The sequence below is a fragment of the Lonchura striata genome, chromosome 6, assembly GCF_046129695.1.
Source record: "Lonchura striata isolate bLonStr1 chromosome 6, bLonStr1.mat, whole genome shotgun sequence".
Lineage (NCBI taxonomy): Eukaryota > Metazoa > Chordata > Aves > Passeriformes > Estrildidae > Lonchura > Lonchura striata.
The window spans coordinates 37658893-37677450 of record NC_134608.1 but is presented as its reverse complement, the minus strand read 5'-3'; the positions used below and the strand labels follow the sequence as shown (position 1 = coordinate 37677450).

Genomic DNA, 18558 nt, shown 5'->3' with positions numbered 1-18558 from the left:
CCCTGTAAGGAACCTTGCCCATGTCATGGAGTGATAAACTGCAGACAGTGTCTTTGTGTCCTTAAAACATGAAATTCCCTAAAACATGCAAAGTATCGATTGGTTAGTAAAATAAAAGGGAACCAAAAATGCCACCGACTGTCCTGATGCCTGTGACCCACAGGAATCCCATCACCACCCGTACACCTGCCGTTGGTAGCAAGGACCAGACGCCACTCCCACAGGCACACAGAAACCAGAGTATTAGAGATAAAGGTGAAATCGGTGGGGTTGGTGGTTTGGGGTTTTTTTTATATATAAAGCCGTTTTTTACATATTTCCTTTACTTTTTAACTCTGCTCCACACCCCGGCAGCAGGTTTCTGCTAAGGCACAGCCCCTTGCTGGGCGGCTGTGCTGTGGGGCGCTGGGCTGGGGTAGAGGTTTGGAGCTGCTGTGGCATCTGGCATGAAAAAATGTCCCGGGAAGCTGTTACATTAAATGGCCAAATCGATTTATTGAATGGCAGGTGTTAGCTACAAACAGATGGAGAACATAAAGGCATAAGCAGGCATTTGTATGGAAAAGAAGCCATCGATTTGTAGCGAGAGGCTCAATGGTGATCGTTACAGCCTTTAACAGAAATGCGCTTTTTTTCACGGGCTGGGCGCGGGGCGGCTCGGGGCGAGCGGGCAGCGGGGAGCGCAGCGCGGCCGGGCCGGGCCCGCCGGCGGCGGCTGCCGCGGGCTCCCCCGGCGCCCGGGCCGGCCCCGCGCGGGCGGGCGCTGCGTGCCGGTGCCGCCCGCCCCAGGCGCGGCGCGGCGTGCCCGGGCCGCCCGTGGCAGCGCCCCGCGGCAGATGAGGCACGCGCCGGCCTCATTACAATGAGAATGGGCAGGCTGGAGGGGCCATGTGGCAGCAACAGTTTGCAAATCCCCCCTCCTTCTGTGCGAATCGGGAAACATTTCCAAACATTTGTACCCCAAATCGACCACATTAACACCCCTCGGAGCGGCGCTCCCTGGAGGGATGCTCCACGCTACGGGCTTTTAGGCAGAAACAAAACAAGCAAGGGGGATTTTTTTTTTTTTTTCTCTCTCTTCTCTTCTTTCCTTTCTTTTTTTTTTTTTTTTTTTTTTTTTTAGAGGCTCTCGGGGTGTGTCAGCTCTGAATCGATGCGCAACTTTCTAGCTAAGGGGTTTTAAAGCCATCGGGGAATCCCTCTCAAAAAGCGGGTTGTGCACATGGAAGGGCTGCCGAACCCTCAACAAATGGGCGAGTCTCTGACTAAGAGATCAAACTCACTCCGTGATCAAAAAGGCGAGGCAGCCTTGAAACAAACTGCAGTGCCAGGAAGCAGGAACATTGCCGAGAAAGGCGCGCACGGTGCACAGTGAAACACCGCACCGCACTCGTACAGGCGCTAGGGATGCTGCATTGACCGACAAAATGGTTATGATAAATTTGAATAAGTGTAGTCTAGCCCGCAGGGGTCTGGAGTTGCAAGGGGTTTCTGGGCACCCCGCAGCCCACGACCCTGGGGTGAGGGGTTCGGCTCCAGGGGAAAGGTGACCAAAGGGCTCCAAGGCGCGAGTGCGCTCCTCCGCGCCCCGGGATCCGCTCCCAAATGAGTGTGGAGAAGCAGCGGCTGGCGCTGAAGGCAGGGGGGAGCAGCCGTGCCCCTCGCGCTCCCGGGCACAGGGAAGGGTCAGAGTTGAGGGAAAGGGGAAGATGCAGGACACCCTCACCTAAGCTCGACCCGGACAGGAAGCCAGGCCAGCCTGGCTGTGGCTTCATGTTGCTTTAGGGGACAGCCCGGGACATCTGGGACACAGGGGAGGCAGGGACAGCCTCGGGCCTGTCCCATTCCAAAAACCTCAGGTGGCACTACGGCGCGGCCGGAGCATCAGGCAGGTCCTGCCCTGGCCGTAGGTACGGGTGCCCTGTATCTTCAGGACCTTAAAAGCAGCCCAGCAGAAGCCACGCAGAAAGCGCACGGTGGTAACAACGTCACCGAGAGCCGCTCACGGCCAGACCCACTCCTCGCGGGAGTTTTGCCCCGTGGGTGAGGTGGGCAGATTAGAAATCATGGAGCCCTCAGATAAAGAGGAAAGCGGGGCTGATGGTCGCCATGCAGGTGCTGCTGGCTGCGTCTGCGCGGGCGATAGCGAGCCCTTCGCAGCCCCTTTCCCTGGGCTTGGCAGGCTGAGAGCAGCCTGCCAAAGGGGCGGCCGCGGGCACGGGGGGGCTCGGGCACATCCCGCGAGTGGGGCAGCGCTGGACGTTCCCCCGGGAACGGAGGAGGGCAGCCTGGCACGAGGGCTCGGGGGGAGGGATGGCTTGGGCAGGCTGGCAACTTTCACCCGCCCGGAATTAATTAACGTTGTCTCGTTAGCGAGATGAGTTTGGCCCGGCCACGCGTATGTTGAGCCGGGCCAGCCTGGAGATAAACCGGCAGCAAATGGGGCGCGAAAGAGGGGAAGAAAGAGCCCTGACCTCGAGTAAGTGAGCTGGAGAGAGAGGGAGCAGGGTGGAAAGGAGGGGAGGCAGCGACCACCGGGTATGTCCGGTCCGGTCAGTGCCCAGCATCCCGATAGGGGCCGCGGGCACCCCGCCTTGGCAAAGCCGAGGGCTCTGCGGGCTTTCCCCCCGTCCCGAGCACAGGTGCCCCTCGAACTGAGCCAAGGATCTTAGTGGAAGTGACTGGGCTGTTGCTTTCCAAGTGACCCAGGATGGCATGTTGGGCACAGGAAAGAGTTTGCAAGAGTTGTGCTTCTAATCTGCTCTGCTCTCGGCCGACTTTCAGGCTCAGCTGTTTGATGCTATTAATGAAACTGCTTATTTTCTTTTTCTTTTCTTTTTTTTTTTTTTTAATCTGAACTCCCTGTGCGTGTGTGTCAACATGCAGCAGGTGGTTTATTATATTCCCCTGTTATTATTTTATTACAAACTCTTTTTATAGCTGCAATCAAAATAATGGTCTGGAGTTTTGATGAGGATTCAGCGTCTGTTTTGCACCACTCACTCGATCTCCTGAAAATATTTATTTTTTGGGGGGATGACACATGGGGAGCTGGAGTGACTTGTGCTCCCACCGGGTACAAGCAAAGCTAGGTGCAAAGCTTGACTCAAAAAACAGTGGCCACCCAGGAGTGGTTGAGTGGGTTGAGGAGTGCTTGGGGGGCTTGCACCCCTTTCATCAGACCTGGGGAAAGGCAGAGGTGGCAGTTCTTCTCCGGCCGCCAAGGTGCACTCCGCCAGGATGGCAGAGAGGTTTGGCAGAGCTGTGAAAAGCAGAGATGAGCTTGTCTTGCTTTAACCTACATTAGCTCCGGGTCCATATGGTAGATGCTGCTTGTGGATCCTCAGCACCAAAGCAAGGCCCTATTCTTGCACGCCGCCCTGCTTGTGCCAGATGGTGCCTGGACCAAGTGGCCATGCGTGGGGTGGCTCTGGTTAGCCTAATAAACGTCCAATACAAGTCAAAAATCAAAACACACACATACTAACATCTGCTAGAGCCTGCAGTACCCAGCTAGCCTTTCAATACTGAATTAAAGAGTCCCACAGCCCTTCTGTTCCCCTAGGTTAGACACTCATTACCATTTATCAAGCACTGATGTTATCTGGCCTCTCATTTTATTTAGTACCGAAGCTATTAGCATCAGATTTGATTTTGACAGTTGACGCTGCTTCTGGTAAAGCCGGGATCTGGCCGGGTGGATCGCTGCAAAATTCCGAGTTCATCAGCGGCGACACATTCCTCCTTCCCACTTGTTTACGAGGCCGAGACAAAAGAGCTCCTCGCCTGTGCCTCTCTGCCTCGCGGTTTATCTCCACCACGGACACGGCTCCTCTCCGCACAAACACGTACCCAAGGCGATAGCCAGGCTACCCGGGACGGAGCCAAGCCAAGGATGCCCGGCCTCGGATGCAGTCCCTCAGCATTGCCAGAGCCTGTGCCTCCCGGCTTCGCCTTTCACAGGCGCACTGGGGACCAGGAGAAGTTTTAATCCTCTTTTGGTGGCGACCCCGATTTCTAGCCCGCTCCTCTGCCCAAACCAATCCGCGGCGGCGGTGCCCGTGGCTTTCCCCCACGCTTTCTCTGCGAAGCCGTGTCGTGTTCCCCACCTCCCTCCCCCGGCCCTCCCGGTGACACCTCGGGCGTTTGGGCCCTGACCACACCCTGGGCCAAAGCCGGTCTCCGGGGAGAGCAGCCGCTTTAAACGTACCAGGGAGCGCGACGGCCTGGGAGGACTGACTGGAGTGTGCCCTCCCCATCTTGCCTCACCCCCAAACGATCCAGACCCCCGATTTTCCTTATCCCCCCACAAAGAACTCGGAGTGGGGAAGTAACGCCACGAGAACAGACCCTTTGGGAGAGCAGAGGGGCGGAAGGGGACCGGCAGCTCTCTGCGCCTCGCGTTGCTCCCCAGGTGACCCACGCAGCCTGGCGCGCCCGGCGCTGGCAGAAAGGTGGCAAGACCTCATTACCATACAGCTGAGGGTTTATCTCTCCCTCCCTCCTTCCCTCCCCCACTCCGGCCTCCCATCCATTTAACAAGCTGAAATAAAAAGCCACATGAAAGGCCTTCTCTGTGCTTGGCTTTAATGAGGGACACGCGACCCAACAATAAGTGCACGCTGCAATCAGGCCAAGGGCTTTATGGCACACGCCAGACCGCAACCCGGCCGCGGCCAGGCGGCCAGACGCGGCCCGCGGCCCCGCTCCCGCCCCGCTTGCCTGCAGGCGCCCGAGTGTTCCCCTTGCCCATGTTTCCCCTGAGCAGCTCGGGGAAAACCCAGCTCCATCCCTGCCGTCGACCCCGGCCACCTCGCAGGAGCGCTCGTTCGCCACCGAATTCGGAAGGGCGACCGAGCGCCCGTCGATCCCCGCCGTGCCCGCCTCCCCTGCCATCATCCACCCCTTCCTCGGTGGGCTCCGTCAGCCGGGTCAGGAATGGGGCCGCGCCTGCGGCACGGGCGCCCCAGAGCCGGGCGCTGCGCCCCGGGAGCCGCCTCGGGTGCCCGCCTGCCGGGCAAACACCGTTTTACTTTTGGTTTCTAGTCGGGGCCAGCCCCCGCCGGGCAGGGCAGCTCCTGGCCGGCCGCGGCTGCAGGGCACCGCGTCGCCCCGTCCCGCCGCCCGGGACTCGCCGGGGAAGGGGACACGCGTGGAGCTGTGGGGTGGAGGGCAACGGGGAACCAGCAAACGAACTAACTAACAAGCGTATTTTTGAAACATTTCATCCTCTATTGTTCGGCCGCCGTAGAAAGCTGCCCTGTGGAGAGGCGTCTGATTTTCGAGGGAACTCTCTCTCCCAATGTGAGCGCCGTAAATATCTCAACAGATGCTCGGCTCGTTCGTAATCAGCTCGGCTCCTCGGCGGGCAGCGCGGCAGCAGCGGCGGCGGCGGCGGCAGCAGGGTATTAATTCGGGATATGAGGGCTCTCCGCAACATTTGGTTCTTTTTTCCAGAAAGGAAAGATGGAAAAGGGGAGGGATCGCCCGTGAGTCTGACTGACAGTTTACATAATGAGCTTGTGAGGATGCGAGGCAACTATATAAACAGCTCGAAGCGAAGCAAGTTTTCCATTTACTGAGCGCTGTTAGCACCGGTTAAAGGAGGAGCGGTTCCACACTAAGCACTCCCCTCCGCGTCTCTCACCAAACCCACCCGGCTTTGGAGTTTATAAAGGCGACGACAGCGATCAGAGGTCGGTGGCTGGCTGCAGGATTAATTCCCAGAAGGGGACGGATCGACACCTGGATTTTACCTTCCGATTTCTGCTGGTGCTCGGGGAGTATTTGGAAGAGCAGGTTGCTCCCAGAGAATCGCCGTGACGCCTCTCTTTTCTCCCTCGACCGAGAAGCGCTCGCTTGGTCCATTTGAGGAATACAGAAGGAAAACTAAACCCACTAAGAGCTGGAAGCTCGAATAACACAAGGATGACAGCCTTGCGCATCTTTGGCTTGACGTTTCTGTTAACGATTTTGCAGCAGGTAATCACATACGCAAAAAAAAAAAAAAAAAAAAAAAAAAGGGTTCGCGAAATGTAAAGTGGGTAATGGAAGCAAGTTTGCATGGCAAAGCCGGGTAAGGTCTGATTTGGCTATTTTGTGTGTCTCCCCTTTGTGCAGAGGGTGTCCGGCTCCGGCGTCTTCCAGCTGGAGCTACACGAATTCGTGAATAGCCACGCGTCTCTGGCCAGCGGGAAGCCCTGCTTCCCCCACTGCAGGACCTTCTTTCGCGTTTGTTTGAAGCATTTTCAGACAGTGGTTTCCCCGGGCTCCTGCACTTTTGGCAGCATCATCACCCCGGTTCTGGGAATAAACTCCTTCAGCATCAAGGATACAGAGAGATTTGACAGCCCCATTAAGCTGCCCTTTAACTTCACGTGGCCGGTGAGATTCTACTTTAAACCCGATTTTGACGGTGGGGCAGGAGGGTGGCAAGAGCAGGCTAACCGCGGCGGGCTGATAACCTGTAATGTAAACAAACTACTTTTGCTTTAAGATTTATTTCCAGAACTTCCTTAAGAAAAAAAAAAAGAGCGCAATGAAAAAGCTTATCCAGATTAGAAGCACTTGGGATAACTAATGTTATTAAGAGAAATAAAGCAAGGGGCTGGTGGGGTTAGAGGTAGGGATGTGTATCCATGGTCTGTAGGAAGGGAGGGAAGGAGGGAAGCGGGTAGCCGCGGGGAGAGAGCGCAAAAGCGGGGCCCGGCGGGGCCGGGCAGGGCAGGGCCGGGCAGGGCAGGGCCGGTGTGCGGCGGGGCGCGGCTGTGCGCGGTGGGTGCGCGCTGACGCCGCTTTCTCTCCGCAGGGAACCTTCTCCCTGATCATCCAGGCCTGGCACGCGCCCGACAACTACCTGCCGGAAGGTGAATGCTGCGCGCGCCGCCGGCAGGGGGCGCCCGCGCGGCGGGAGCGGCTCGGGCCCGTCCCGCGCGTCCCCCCGCCCCCAGCGCCCCCCCGGCTCAGCTGTTTATGCCATAACTCCAGGGCCGGCTTTATCCCACCATCAGGAGCCGGTCCCCCAATGATATCCATCAGGGGCCGCTTTGATTCTGCCCCGGCCTAATCTCCAACACAATTGCGTTTCCTCCGGTTTATTTTTGGCGTGGGAAAGCGAGTCGGGCTGCGGTGAGAAAGCCGGGAGCCTGCCAGCAAGCCCCGTCCGCCTTTTCCTGTATTTTACACCTTGCTCGAATTCCGCCCTTTGGAAAGGAATAATGGCTTTGGGATGTTTTTCTGAGAGGAGAGGAAAAGGATATTTCACAGCAGCCCTCCTTTCACAGGCCCCTCGGCTGAGCGCGTCCCTTTGGCCCGGGTTCGCACACCCCGGTGGCCACCTTTTTGTGCCCTTGCATACATCGACATCCACGCGCGTGCCTGTGTATACGTATATATGTGTATATGTGTACGTGTGTGTGTGTGTGTGTGTGTGTGTGTGTGTACGTACGCGTGTACATGTGCGAGCGGGGTGTCCCGCTCCGCTGGCCCGGAGGGCTCGGAGCCGCTGACCCGCGCCGCTGTCCCGCAGGCTCCCGGCCACCCCCGCAGGAGTGGCTCATCAGCCAGATGTCGATCCAGCGGTCGCTGTCCGTGGGCGAGGACTGGTTGCAGGACGTGCATCAGGGGCCGCTGACCAAGCTGCGCTACTCCTACCGCGTGGTCTGCAGCGAGAACTACTACGGCGAGAGCTGCTCCCGCCTCTGCAAGCGCCGCGACGACCGCTTCGGGCACTACGTGTGCGCGGCGGACGGGAGCCTGGCCTGCCTGCCCGGCTGGGCCGGCGAGTACTGCACCGACCGTGAGTGCCGCGGGCAGCCGGCGGGCTAGGCGGGGCGGCCGCGGCTCTAGGGCTCGCCGAGGCCTCCCGTGGCCCGGGCCGTGTTTCCGTGCCGACCTCTCCGCTCCCTGACTGGAGAGGCAAAGTTGCGCGCTGAGGACTTTGCCCCCTTTGGCTGCAGCCACCCAGCGCTGTGCTGCACCTCTGCGAGCCTTAGCAGCAAAGAGCGAGCTGGCAGGAAGGGACCTTGGCTGATAGCCCTGAATAGCAGTAGCTGTTGCAAGGTAAAAGGGTAGCAGCTTGCTCGCACAAAGTCTGCCACCAACCATTCCTGAAGCCAAAGGACGTGAGACGGGTGTCGCAGTGTAGTAATGGGAACATTTACTCTGAGCTCAGGGTGTCACTGGGGTTTTTCAACCTTTCGTTAGCACAAGCCAAAGCCGCTTTCTCTTGCTGCTTTTCTAGCGAGAGTTGCAAGAGTTCATGTTTGTTGCATAAACAGAAAAACTAAAGGACAACTTGTCAAGTGTTGGCTCTCCCTGTTCACTTCTTCCTGTTCCAGAACTCCCTGTACCAAGAAGTTTTAAAACAAAGCTTTGAAAGTGTAAAAAATGTAGTTTTAGAAAGCTTTTTATCCTACAAAAGTGTATTCTGTGCTGCCATGTGTATTTACCTAAACATTTATGCTTTTTTATGTTCTCTTCACAGCCATCTGTCTGGCTGGATGTACCGAACAGAATGGATATTGCAACAAGCCTGGCGAATGCATGTGAGTAGATGGCAATTGCAGTCTGAACATCAGTTAAAATGTCACCTTGTAACAGAAACTTAAGCTCTTCTCCATGTCATTAATGTTTTAATTGGACTTTTCTTTTAGCTGCCGTCCTGGTTGGCAAGGCCGCTACTGTGATGAATGCATTCCCCATATAGGCTGCCGCCACGGGACTTGTAAAACACAATGGCAGTGCATATGTGATGAAGGATGGGGTGGCCTCTTCTGTGATCAAGGTTAGTTCTGAAGCTTGCACTTACATCTCTAGGTTGGGTACTCCTTAGTACTACACTAAGGAATCTGACCCGCTGGATCTGGAATTAAATTTCCCCAAGGTACATCTTCACAGACATCAGTTTGTAGCGCTGCAGCCTTACATACCAGTTGTTGTAGTAATTTTGTCTGAAAACAAGGAAACCTTTTTGGTAGCTGCAATTTTTCTCTTGCAAAAGAAGTTTCTCTTGGAGAAAGACGTAACAATCTGGATGAGTGTTGAACAGACAAGTTTTCTGCCTGCTCAAGCAAAGTTTAACTTATTCCTTATATAAGTATAAGAGTTTACTAAATAATTCCTGCAGCAGTAAACACCATCATTTGGGCCTTCCTTATTTTGCATAGAAGGAAGTTAACTCATGTGATAAGTCTGGAGCATGAGAGAAAAATCATGTAAGCAAGAATGAAAAGTACAGGTTCCATTTTAAGGTACACCAGACCACTTCCACCTATTCAACCCACTGAATCACTGAACCGTAGCCAGCTGAGCAGTCATGTCCTCAAGGCCATATATGCACTGCTGGCACTGAGATCATTAAGTGCTCAAAGCAGGCTAAGTGTTTCCAGGGCAGTTATAGGATTAAGATGGTGAAGCTGAATTAAGCAGGAAAAGTAAAGTTGCAGATTTTTTTTGTTTCTGCTTATAGTTATCTATTAACTTGCATAAATTGCATTCAAATTACTCTGTAGTATTTATAGAGATAATAAAGCTTTTCTTACTTACGTCCTATGAACTTATGCTTAACCTCTGTGTCAAATTTAAAGGAAAAAAAAAATAAAACTGTCAAGCTTGGCAGGGCATTTGACAGTTTAATCTACTAACATCCATAACAAGAGAGCAAATAAACAATAAAAGATTTCTAGTGTTTGTTTAAATCTCAAAGCCAAAACATCTTTTGTTTTTCCTCACTACCTTTCCAGAATGTGCCTCAGAGCACGTGTGTAACATGCTGTACATGAAGTGTCCATAGTGCTGTGGGGTGTGTTTCAGAGAACACATGCTTAAGAAGTACATTTTCCAGTTTGGTACCTAAATCCCATTGCAGCTAACAGTTTTGTGTCCACAAAAAGGAGAGAATGTACTAAAACGCTGAGAGAGTTATATTTTTGCCAGCTTTCTCAAAATTCAGAGCTCAAGTGATTGATGATAATCTGATTATGACTGATAATAACCTGGATAGCAATCTGCAATATTCCCATTGATACCAAAATGAAATGCTTCGTTGGAAATTCTGTCTTTTTTCTTGATTACAGCCTTTTTGTATGTATATCTTTTCCCAGCTGTCAAAGGTGTTCTCCTAACTCCTGGTGTCTTTGCAGATCTGAACTACTGCACTCACCACAGGCCATGCAAAAATGGAGCAACTTGCATGAACACTGGCCAGGGCAGCTACACGTGTGCGTGCAAACCCGGCTTCACCGGCGTGGACTGCGAACACGAGATCAGCGAGTGCGACAGCAATCCCTGCAGGAATGGCGGCAGTTGCACGGTAGGGGCATTTTAAATGTAAAGCCTTTGTGTGAAGCAAGCCCTGGTGTACCTTTTCAGAAATGGTTCTGTAACAACATAATGGGAATTTGATAGGACGCAGGTTCATTGCTGACGCTCACAACCATCATGCTGAACCCTCTCCGAGAGGTGTCAGGGGAGGAAGTCTGTTACAGGAGGAGATGTATCATCTCGATTAGAACTAGTCAACTGATCCTTGGGTTTCTGTGGCAGCCATTAGGAGAACTTGGCAAGATCCAGGGTTGATGAGGGAGCAGATCTGTTAAAAATAAGCTTCTCAAACCACTGTTCTTACAAAAATGCACTAAGTCTGCATTTTAATAGCAAATAAAAGAAAATTTTGCTTTCTGCTATAGAAAGTGAAAAGATAGTGTCAAATAATATGGGAGCAAGCAGCTGAAACTTTCTGTAAAACAGAATTCCACACTTCTGGATTCTCACAGTTTAGTATAGTGTTTCAGCCTGCTTTTGGATCCAGTTAATGATGGATTCTTACCAATGATCGGTAAAGGCTGATTGATTATAGATATCAAATGTAATCTGATGCGTGTTTAGATTAAAGCCAATGCAATTTTTAGATTAAAGCACAAGACCCTACCTCCCTTCTCCGAAGGCCTTGGACATACAGTACTTGGAAAGAAGAAACAGTTTGTTATTATTTAAGTGTTGGAACTTAAGCAAGCTAAAGCAACTTAAACCCTTGTAAAATAAAAAGGGCTCTCACACTGAGAATAAATGGCCTGATCACAGCTGTGAGGTCAACACATACCACTCTGCTCTGGGAAGACATCTGGGAAGACCTCTGGATGCCATTAGACAGTAGTGGTGTTAGCAATGTTTTTGTGTAGCTGCCTGTGTGCTGCCTACAACCGCATCTGCTCTGTGTGTGTAGTGGCACGATTACTCCTGTGTGCTGAGCAGGGCTGATCCACACCTCTGTCCCTCACAGTCCAACCTGCAGTTGTTTACTCTCCTGATGTTGCTTTTGCCACATCAGGCTGTGCATGAGAGGGGCCTGAACAGCGCTTGCTGCCGACCCTGCTGCTAAGTGTGGAGGGAGCCATCATTTGTTTCCATGAAATAACAGTGGCCTAATGTTGTGTTTTGCAGGATATGGAGAACGGTTATCACTGCCTGTGCCCCCCTGGCTACTATGGCACTCACTGTGAGCACAGCGCTCTGACATGTATAGATTCTCCGTGCTTCAACGGTGGCACGTGCTTGGAAAAGGAGCAAGGGGCCAGCTACACTTGTGTTTGCCCTTTCGGCTTCACAGGGTCAAACTGTGAAAAAAAAGTAGACAGGTGCACAAGCAACCCGTGTGCAAATGGTGAGTCTTTTTATAAAAAAATCTCATGACCCTGACTCATTTGTGCTTTTCAGTGCAGAAGTGATAGAAATCCAATCTGACCTCTAGAACATTAGTCTCTCCCCCGCTGTATTCCACATCCACCCTAATTTTAGTCTCTTTCTGGGGCGGGACTTCCACTGTCATTTTCTATGCAACAAAACAATGCATAAGGTTTATCACGTGGTGGGGAAGATGGCAGAATTGAATTAAATTAACTCTATTACATATTTAGAAGGGGCATAATTTTAAGGCACGATGATACAATTAGGTAAAGTAGAATGAACTTCTAGATGTGCGGTTGTTTTGTAAAATAACCTCTCTCTCTCCTTGAGGTAGTATAACATGCTGACTTGGAGAAGGGTTTAGATTTCTGAGTGAAGTGCATTGCAAACTAATTTTTACTTTACTTTTTTCCCCCTCAGATGGTAGTTGCTTTTACCTTGGGCAGATTCGTGTGTGCCGCTGTCGGGCTGGCTTCTCTGGTCAGAAATGTGAGATAAACATCAACGATTGTGCCAGAAACCCATGTTCCAATGGGGGAACTTGTCATGATCTAATCAACGATTACACCTGCACATGCATGCCAGGCTACAGTGGCAGGAACTGTGACATCAAAACCAGAGATGAATGTGCTTCTGGGCCATGTGAGAATGGAGGCACATGCTACAGTGGACTTTACAGTGCCAACTTTGTTTGCTACTGTCCTTCTGGCTTCATGGGCAACCGCTGTGAATTGCCAGTTTATTCAGTGCCCGTTACACTTCCTCCTAAACCAGTTCCCTGGATTGCTATATCCATGGGGGTGGGGCTGGTGGCTTTGCTCATACTGTTCTGCATGATAGCAATGGTCATCAGGCAGATGAGGATGCACCCAGAGCAGGAGTTGGAGACAATGAACAACCTGTCTGACTTCCAGAAGGACAATCTCATTCCAGCTTCCCAGCTGAAAAACACCAATAAAAATAAAGACCTTGAAGTGGACTGTGGGCTGGAGAAATCAAACTACAAACCCAAGAACCATAAACTGGACTACAATCTGGTAAAAGACCTGACAAGTAGAGGGACGGCGGAAGATAAATATTACAAAAGTGAAAAGTGTTTAGGAGAGAAGTCTCCCCTCCGACTACACAGGTGAGAATGCAGTTTTTATTACATTCTTTCTTAAAGCCACTCATCTTCATATCAGTCTAGAAGCAGGTGTGCATATGAGGGAAAAAGAAGCCTCAAGCAGACAATATACAAAACAAACGAGATCAAAGCCAGGAATCTTCATATTGGAGTACATGTGTCACAGCCAAGTGCTATCCTTAGCTAAGTCAATTAATTTGAGTGTTTGTGGAGGGTGTTAGTATGGATACTAAGGAACCTGGAGTGGCTAGGCCAGTGGTGAAAGTAAGAAGTATCTTTCCTTTGTCAGTAGATCTTGGAGAAACAACAGTAAGGGCATATAGTGGTTAAACATAAGTATTTCTCTTTGTAAGAAGGCAAGATGATCTGCTTACTGAGAAGAATGATGGAGTGCAAACAACTACTCTTTTTCCAAAGGAGAAAAGTGCAGGTGTTCAGTGGCTTATCAGTCTCTGATTCATGTACTGAAGGTCTTGTCTGGGATCTGTGTGTGGTTGTTACACCGAGTGCTCTGAGGAACCCGCTGTTAGGTTGGACATGGCAGGAGCATAGGAAGAACAGCTCTCACTGTTCCTTATTTCCACTTCTCTAGCACAATATCCCAACAGACATGGAATGTGTGAAACTTGATCCCATGCACTTCCCTTCCACACTTTCATGGCTATCTTGTTCCAGCGCTCCATATTCATGGTAGATTTTGAGGGTCAGGCTTGTCAGTAATCAGCTAATGTTCTTTTTTCTCTGCCCTGTCTTAGTGAAAAGCCAGAATGCAGAATATCAACTATATGCTCTCCGAGGGATTCAATGTACCAGTCTGTCTTTGTGATAACAGAAGAAAGGAATGAGTGCATCATAGCCACAGAGGTAAGGAAGTACAGAGGTGGACAGGCATAAATTCACAAGGTAAAAGGCTAAATTATCCTTTAGTATTGTATCTGAGAAGGTTCTTTTATTTCCAGGGATCATGATGCTTCCAATATTTTCCTCTTCTCTTCTGCAACCCACACAGAACATACAGTGGGAAAAATAAAAAAATAAGCCACTCTGACTTCATTAAACCAGAGGTTTTGGGCATAGATAAATCAGTGGTAGATGAAAACACAGAACATCAGCCCATAAAAATCAGCACATTGTAGGATTATTTCCTCTTAAATAGGTGGTCAGGAAAAAATGCAAATAATAATCATTCTTAGGCCCATTGATGTAAAGCCATGTTTTTTCCTGTGACTACAATGGATAATCTTTGTTCTGTGAAAACAGGCAAAGCTATAGATTTCTAGCTGAAGATGGAAGGTAGCAGGATGTGTTAGTGGATAGGTATAACAGCCATTTAGGAAGTCTGTTATAAGGTAATTTCAACCTCTTAGCATTTAAGCTCCAGCTAAATACTTTCTAGCAGAAATTAATGCTGATAAAATTAGCAGCTAAATCTTCTCTAGCAGAAGTTAATGCTGTTACTAATAAAAACCTCTCAATTTTTACATTATATTGAAAAGTTGGATACACAAAAAAAGGTCTAACACTGAACTTTAAAGACTTTGAAAAGCAGATACTGAGGAACCAAATAGTTCCTGAAGAACTACCAGCCTTTTGGAAAATGTCTCAGTGGAAGTTAAAGGCAATTTGACTTTAACCAATACCTGCCTTCTTCGGTCTAGTCATCTTTAGGACTAATTTCAGCCTGTAGGAAAGAGAAGCTTGCTGTGCCATACACCAGTGATCTGTGAAGTCGGATCTGCAGGATTCAGTCTCCCTTTCCAAGGTGGATATCAGATTTCCCCTTGAAAGCAAGCTGGAACACAAGTCAACCAACAATATTAAAAGTTTAAGACTAAGTGACAGATACAAATGACAGCTAGACGCTTCATTCCCATTAAGTGATCTAAATACTGTGTCTTCAGAGATTTTGCTGACCAAAGCTAGGCTCCCAAATTTACATCAGGCATCTCCAAAAATGCTTTTATTTTCAGAATATCTCTGCACACCATTCAGGCTTAATGCTTCTAAACACAAGCTATCTAACTATACCATGTACTTTTTTACAGATCCCTAGTGTTAAGCATCCAAGTTTGTAAGCATTCTCCCCTCAGGCCAGGTAGAGGAGCCTCTCATCACACACATGACTATTGTATTTTTGCTGGTGATTTTTTGTCTCTGGACCCAACTGAAAACATTAAGCAATGAGAGTTAAACTGCAGTAGTGTTTGGCTTAAATTGCTTTGGTTTGACATAGCTGAATTATAGTTTGTTAGTTCTGCACTACTCTGTATGCTGTTATTCCTTCTCATTCCTGGTGTTATTTTATATCCTTACAGGTATAAGACTGAAGATCAGACCATTTGCACCTCAGATTTGATGATGCCAGTAGATGGACGTTCCTGCTGCATTGTTTACAATTCAGAACTGGATTGGACTGTTTTTAATTACATGCAACTTGCTGCTCTCAGGCGGAGGATGGAACTGAGTGAACTGGACAGACTGTGAATTTACTGAAAGATGCAATACACCTTTTTGTTCTTACTGCCCTTGTTTGAAGTTTGATACTAGAAATCTAATTTGCTATTGAAAAGGGGAGGCAGAGGGAAGAGATGTTGGTGTTTTAAAAGATGCCGAGGCCAGTTCCTCATGGACAGACCCCTTGCTTTCCAGAACTCTGGTTATGGGGGGTGCTGGTAGTTAAGGAGGCACATAACTTTCACAGATGTTGCCATGGAAGGTGTGAAGCAAGACACATTGCTATGCAGATAATGGATACAGTATAAATGAGGTCTCAATTTTATCTGGGTTTAAAAGTGCCTATAATGTGTCAAAAATATCTAACAAGCCCAAACAGAAACCTGACTGCTCTTTTTGCAGTTACCTGAACAATACTGGGCAGAGGTGGTTGATACTTCTGCTAAACATCCATTTGCATCCCTTCTCTCCTGCTGCATATACTGGAGACTGTGTAAGGGGTGAGAGGAGGAGGAAAGAAGAAAACTGAATTTACATGTCAACTCATTTGGTGATGCTTTGGAGAACTGATTGACTCAAGCCACAATGTGGAACATGATTTTTCTGGAAGTTGTGATAAGGAATGTGTACTGCCCTGTCCCCATTGATAGGGAGGAGGGGATCCCAGCTCTATATAAGGCCTTACAGATGCGTTTTAAATCAATCAGCTCCTAGAACTTTTATGTGCTGAGCTGTCTCAGCTGTTTTCATGCCCTTTGCACTACCAGTGATTGTGAATAGACATTACTTACTTTCTTCTCCTTCCTCATTCTCTTCCCCCTGCCTTATTTTGATACAAATTTGGGGGTTTATGTAGTGTTTCTGAATTAGGTGCCACCTTTTACTGCAAATAGTCTCAAAATTGCAGCTGTTACTTTCTGAAGAAGGAGGAGCAATGTGACACAACCCACTTACTCCCCTGCCATTTCTCCATCTGGTTGCAAAATTCCAACTCTTGTCCTTCATCCCGGTTCTAAATGCCCAGTAGTGAAGCACCCACTGAGATGCCCTCTGCCTGGACGGGTGGAAATTGAAGTTAAAAGGTTTTAGGCTCATCCTGTTTCTTTCATACCCACCCACTGCTACATGGAAAATATGCTGTGTCTGTCCCTGGAAACCAGAGGCAGGCAGAAGCTCCTTTCTTCTATCCATATTTACAGCAATAATACCGGACACCCCAGTGGAAAGTGCCGTGACACCCATGAATGAGACCAGGGCATGGGGCAGAATGAGGAGGGAGAAACAAGATCTCTTAGAGGAAACCTGGACTGTGCTATCTCTCTGACAGCGATATTCCTGCCCTTGTAAAGCCTGTTGGACTAGCCCATCTACTCCCTTGGATTGTGCAGACAAGACCCCTTCATATCGTCCACTACTGACCTTCTGCTCTGACCACGTAGGACCATTTTGAAGATGACCTTCAGAAATCAATAATATGGGTTTTAGTTTGTCTGTTTGTAGTTTATTTTGAAGACTAGTATTTCAGTAATTTAAAAAAAAATCAGAAGCACTGAACTTTCTACGTTTTATAACATTATTTTGTATATAATGTATATTTATAATCAAAACAGAAGTGTAAATATGTTTATTACTTCTCATGTAATGTTTTTAATGTGATGACAAAGTTTGAATTTTATTTTTTTTTTCAAGCAATGAAAATACTTTCCTGCTACTAGAAAGTTTGTTGTGGTTTGTCCTTTTACACATTATTCTGTGACAGCCAAAGTTAGTGAAGCCCCCCAGAAATAACCTCATCTGCCTGGTCCCTGCAGTCCTACATTTACATTTTGCACACCAACTGATGTCAGCTGCTTTTTATTTTAAAAAGTTACAGTGTTAACACATGTCAACAAAGTTGTTCAGCTGAGTGGCATTCATCTGACATTTTGAAATGTTATACATATTTATATTGTGATAAATAATATTTAAATTACATATATACACACACACATATATATACACACATTCTCCTGCTATGGTGTGGGATTGAACTGTCACAAAAGCTATTTTTATTAATGCTTCACTCTTCCTCTCCCCTGACAGCTTATGACACAAAAGATGCAGATTTAATACCATTTCAAAGTGGCTTAATAAATACGTTGTCTTGGGGTTCACTTCCAGAACAAAACTCTTACCATCTCTTTTAAGCCTATTTCTTTAAACACTTTTAATAAGATCCAAATCTAGTCCACAGGTTACTCTGGCACAGCATCTACACCTACACATGTAAGGTTGTATCCTTGTTTGTTTGATTGCAAGGGGTAAGATTTGTCTTTCACTTGTGGGATTAGGGGGAGTTTCAGGCTTTCTCCTCCTGAGTTCCCTACACTACATCAGCAGCTGTGTCCTCCCGGGGCATCACAAAGTCATTATCCTCTACAGCCCTTTTGGAGGACGTTTCTACAAAAAAAAAAAAAAAAAAAAAAAAAAAAAAAAAAAAAAAAGTGTAAAAAGCACACTTGTATAAACACTCCCAGCAGGTTTAGTAGCCTTTGAAGCACATACATTTACAGGCAATTAAGTCTCTCACTAAATCAGCTAGGTGCAATAGAGCCAAGATCTGAGTGTCTGAGTGCACAAAAGCAAAACTATAAGAACAGGAAACTACTGCTGCTCTATTTTAAAATCAGGGGTTCTTCTTCTTGTTGACAAAGTGCCAAAAATTCATCTGAATATTGGATGCCTTTCCTATCTTTCCCCGAAATAAAATCTAAGCAAAATTTGCTAATTTTTTTCAAAAAAAGAGAAAAATTAAAAACCCCAGTGACATTTTAAAAGCACCCTAACAAATTATTTTTACTTTGTCATTAAAATACTGCAAATAACGATTCATAAGGGTCATTCTGAGTGTATTATTAGGGTCACATAAATACTGTTTACTTTGGATGGTTTTGTTTCTCTCACTTTAGACCTTTTCACAGTGAAATTAACTTTCAAATCCCAGCCAATTTCCCCAGCTACCATAAAAAATAAATTTAAGATGAAACTCAGAAATAAAAAGCCACCTCCCCCTCCCCAAACATTCACCCTGTAGAGCAAATTATGAAAAACAAGCCATTGACAAAAAGCTGAGCAGATGCTCCCTGCTTGCAGTCCTTCCTCGGCAATGTGAAATAAACCCAACAGATGCCTCTCTTAATTGAGCACATGGATTACATACACACATGCACTCTGTCCTGCTTAAAACAAAACACACACAAAAATCAAACAGGAAAATAGACAGAGAACTCTTCCCAATGCCTAAGCAAGCAGGA

At 48.3% G+C, this 18558-nt stretch overlaps 1 protein-coding gene across 2 annotated transcripts; it reads left to right on the top strand.

Moving 5' to 3' along the window:
• The first annotated feature begins 5224 nt into the window (after positions 1-5224).
• On the top strand, positions 5225-16983 carry DLL4 (delta like canonical Notch ligand 4). Of its 2 annotated transcripts, XM_021533450.3 has the most exons (11): positions 5225-5982; positions 6121-6384; positions 6809-6866; positions 7529-7798; positions 8486-8546; positions 8655-8785; positions 10143-10312; positions 11443-11662; positions 12106-12814; positions 13567-13675; positions 15127-16983. In XM_021533450.3, exons 1-11 carry the CDS (start codon positions 5929-5931, stop codon positions 15130-15132), a joined length of 2052 nt encoding a protein of 683 aa, XP_021389125.1. In that variant the 5' UTR covers positions 5225-5928; the 3' UTR covers positions 15133-16983. The 2 variants fall into 2 exon arrangements, with proteins under 2 accessions (XP_021389125.1, XP_021389124.1); XM_021533449.3 differs by lacking the exon at positions 15127-16983 and having other exon boundaries at positions 13567-13769.
• The last annotated feature ends 1575 nt before the right edge of the window (positions 16984-18558 follow it).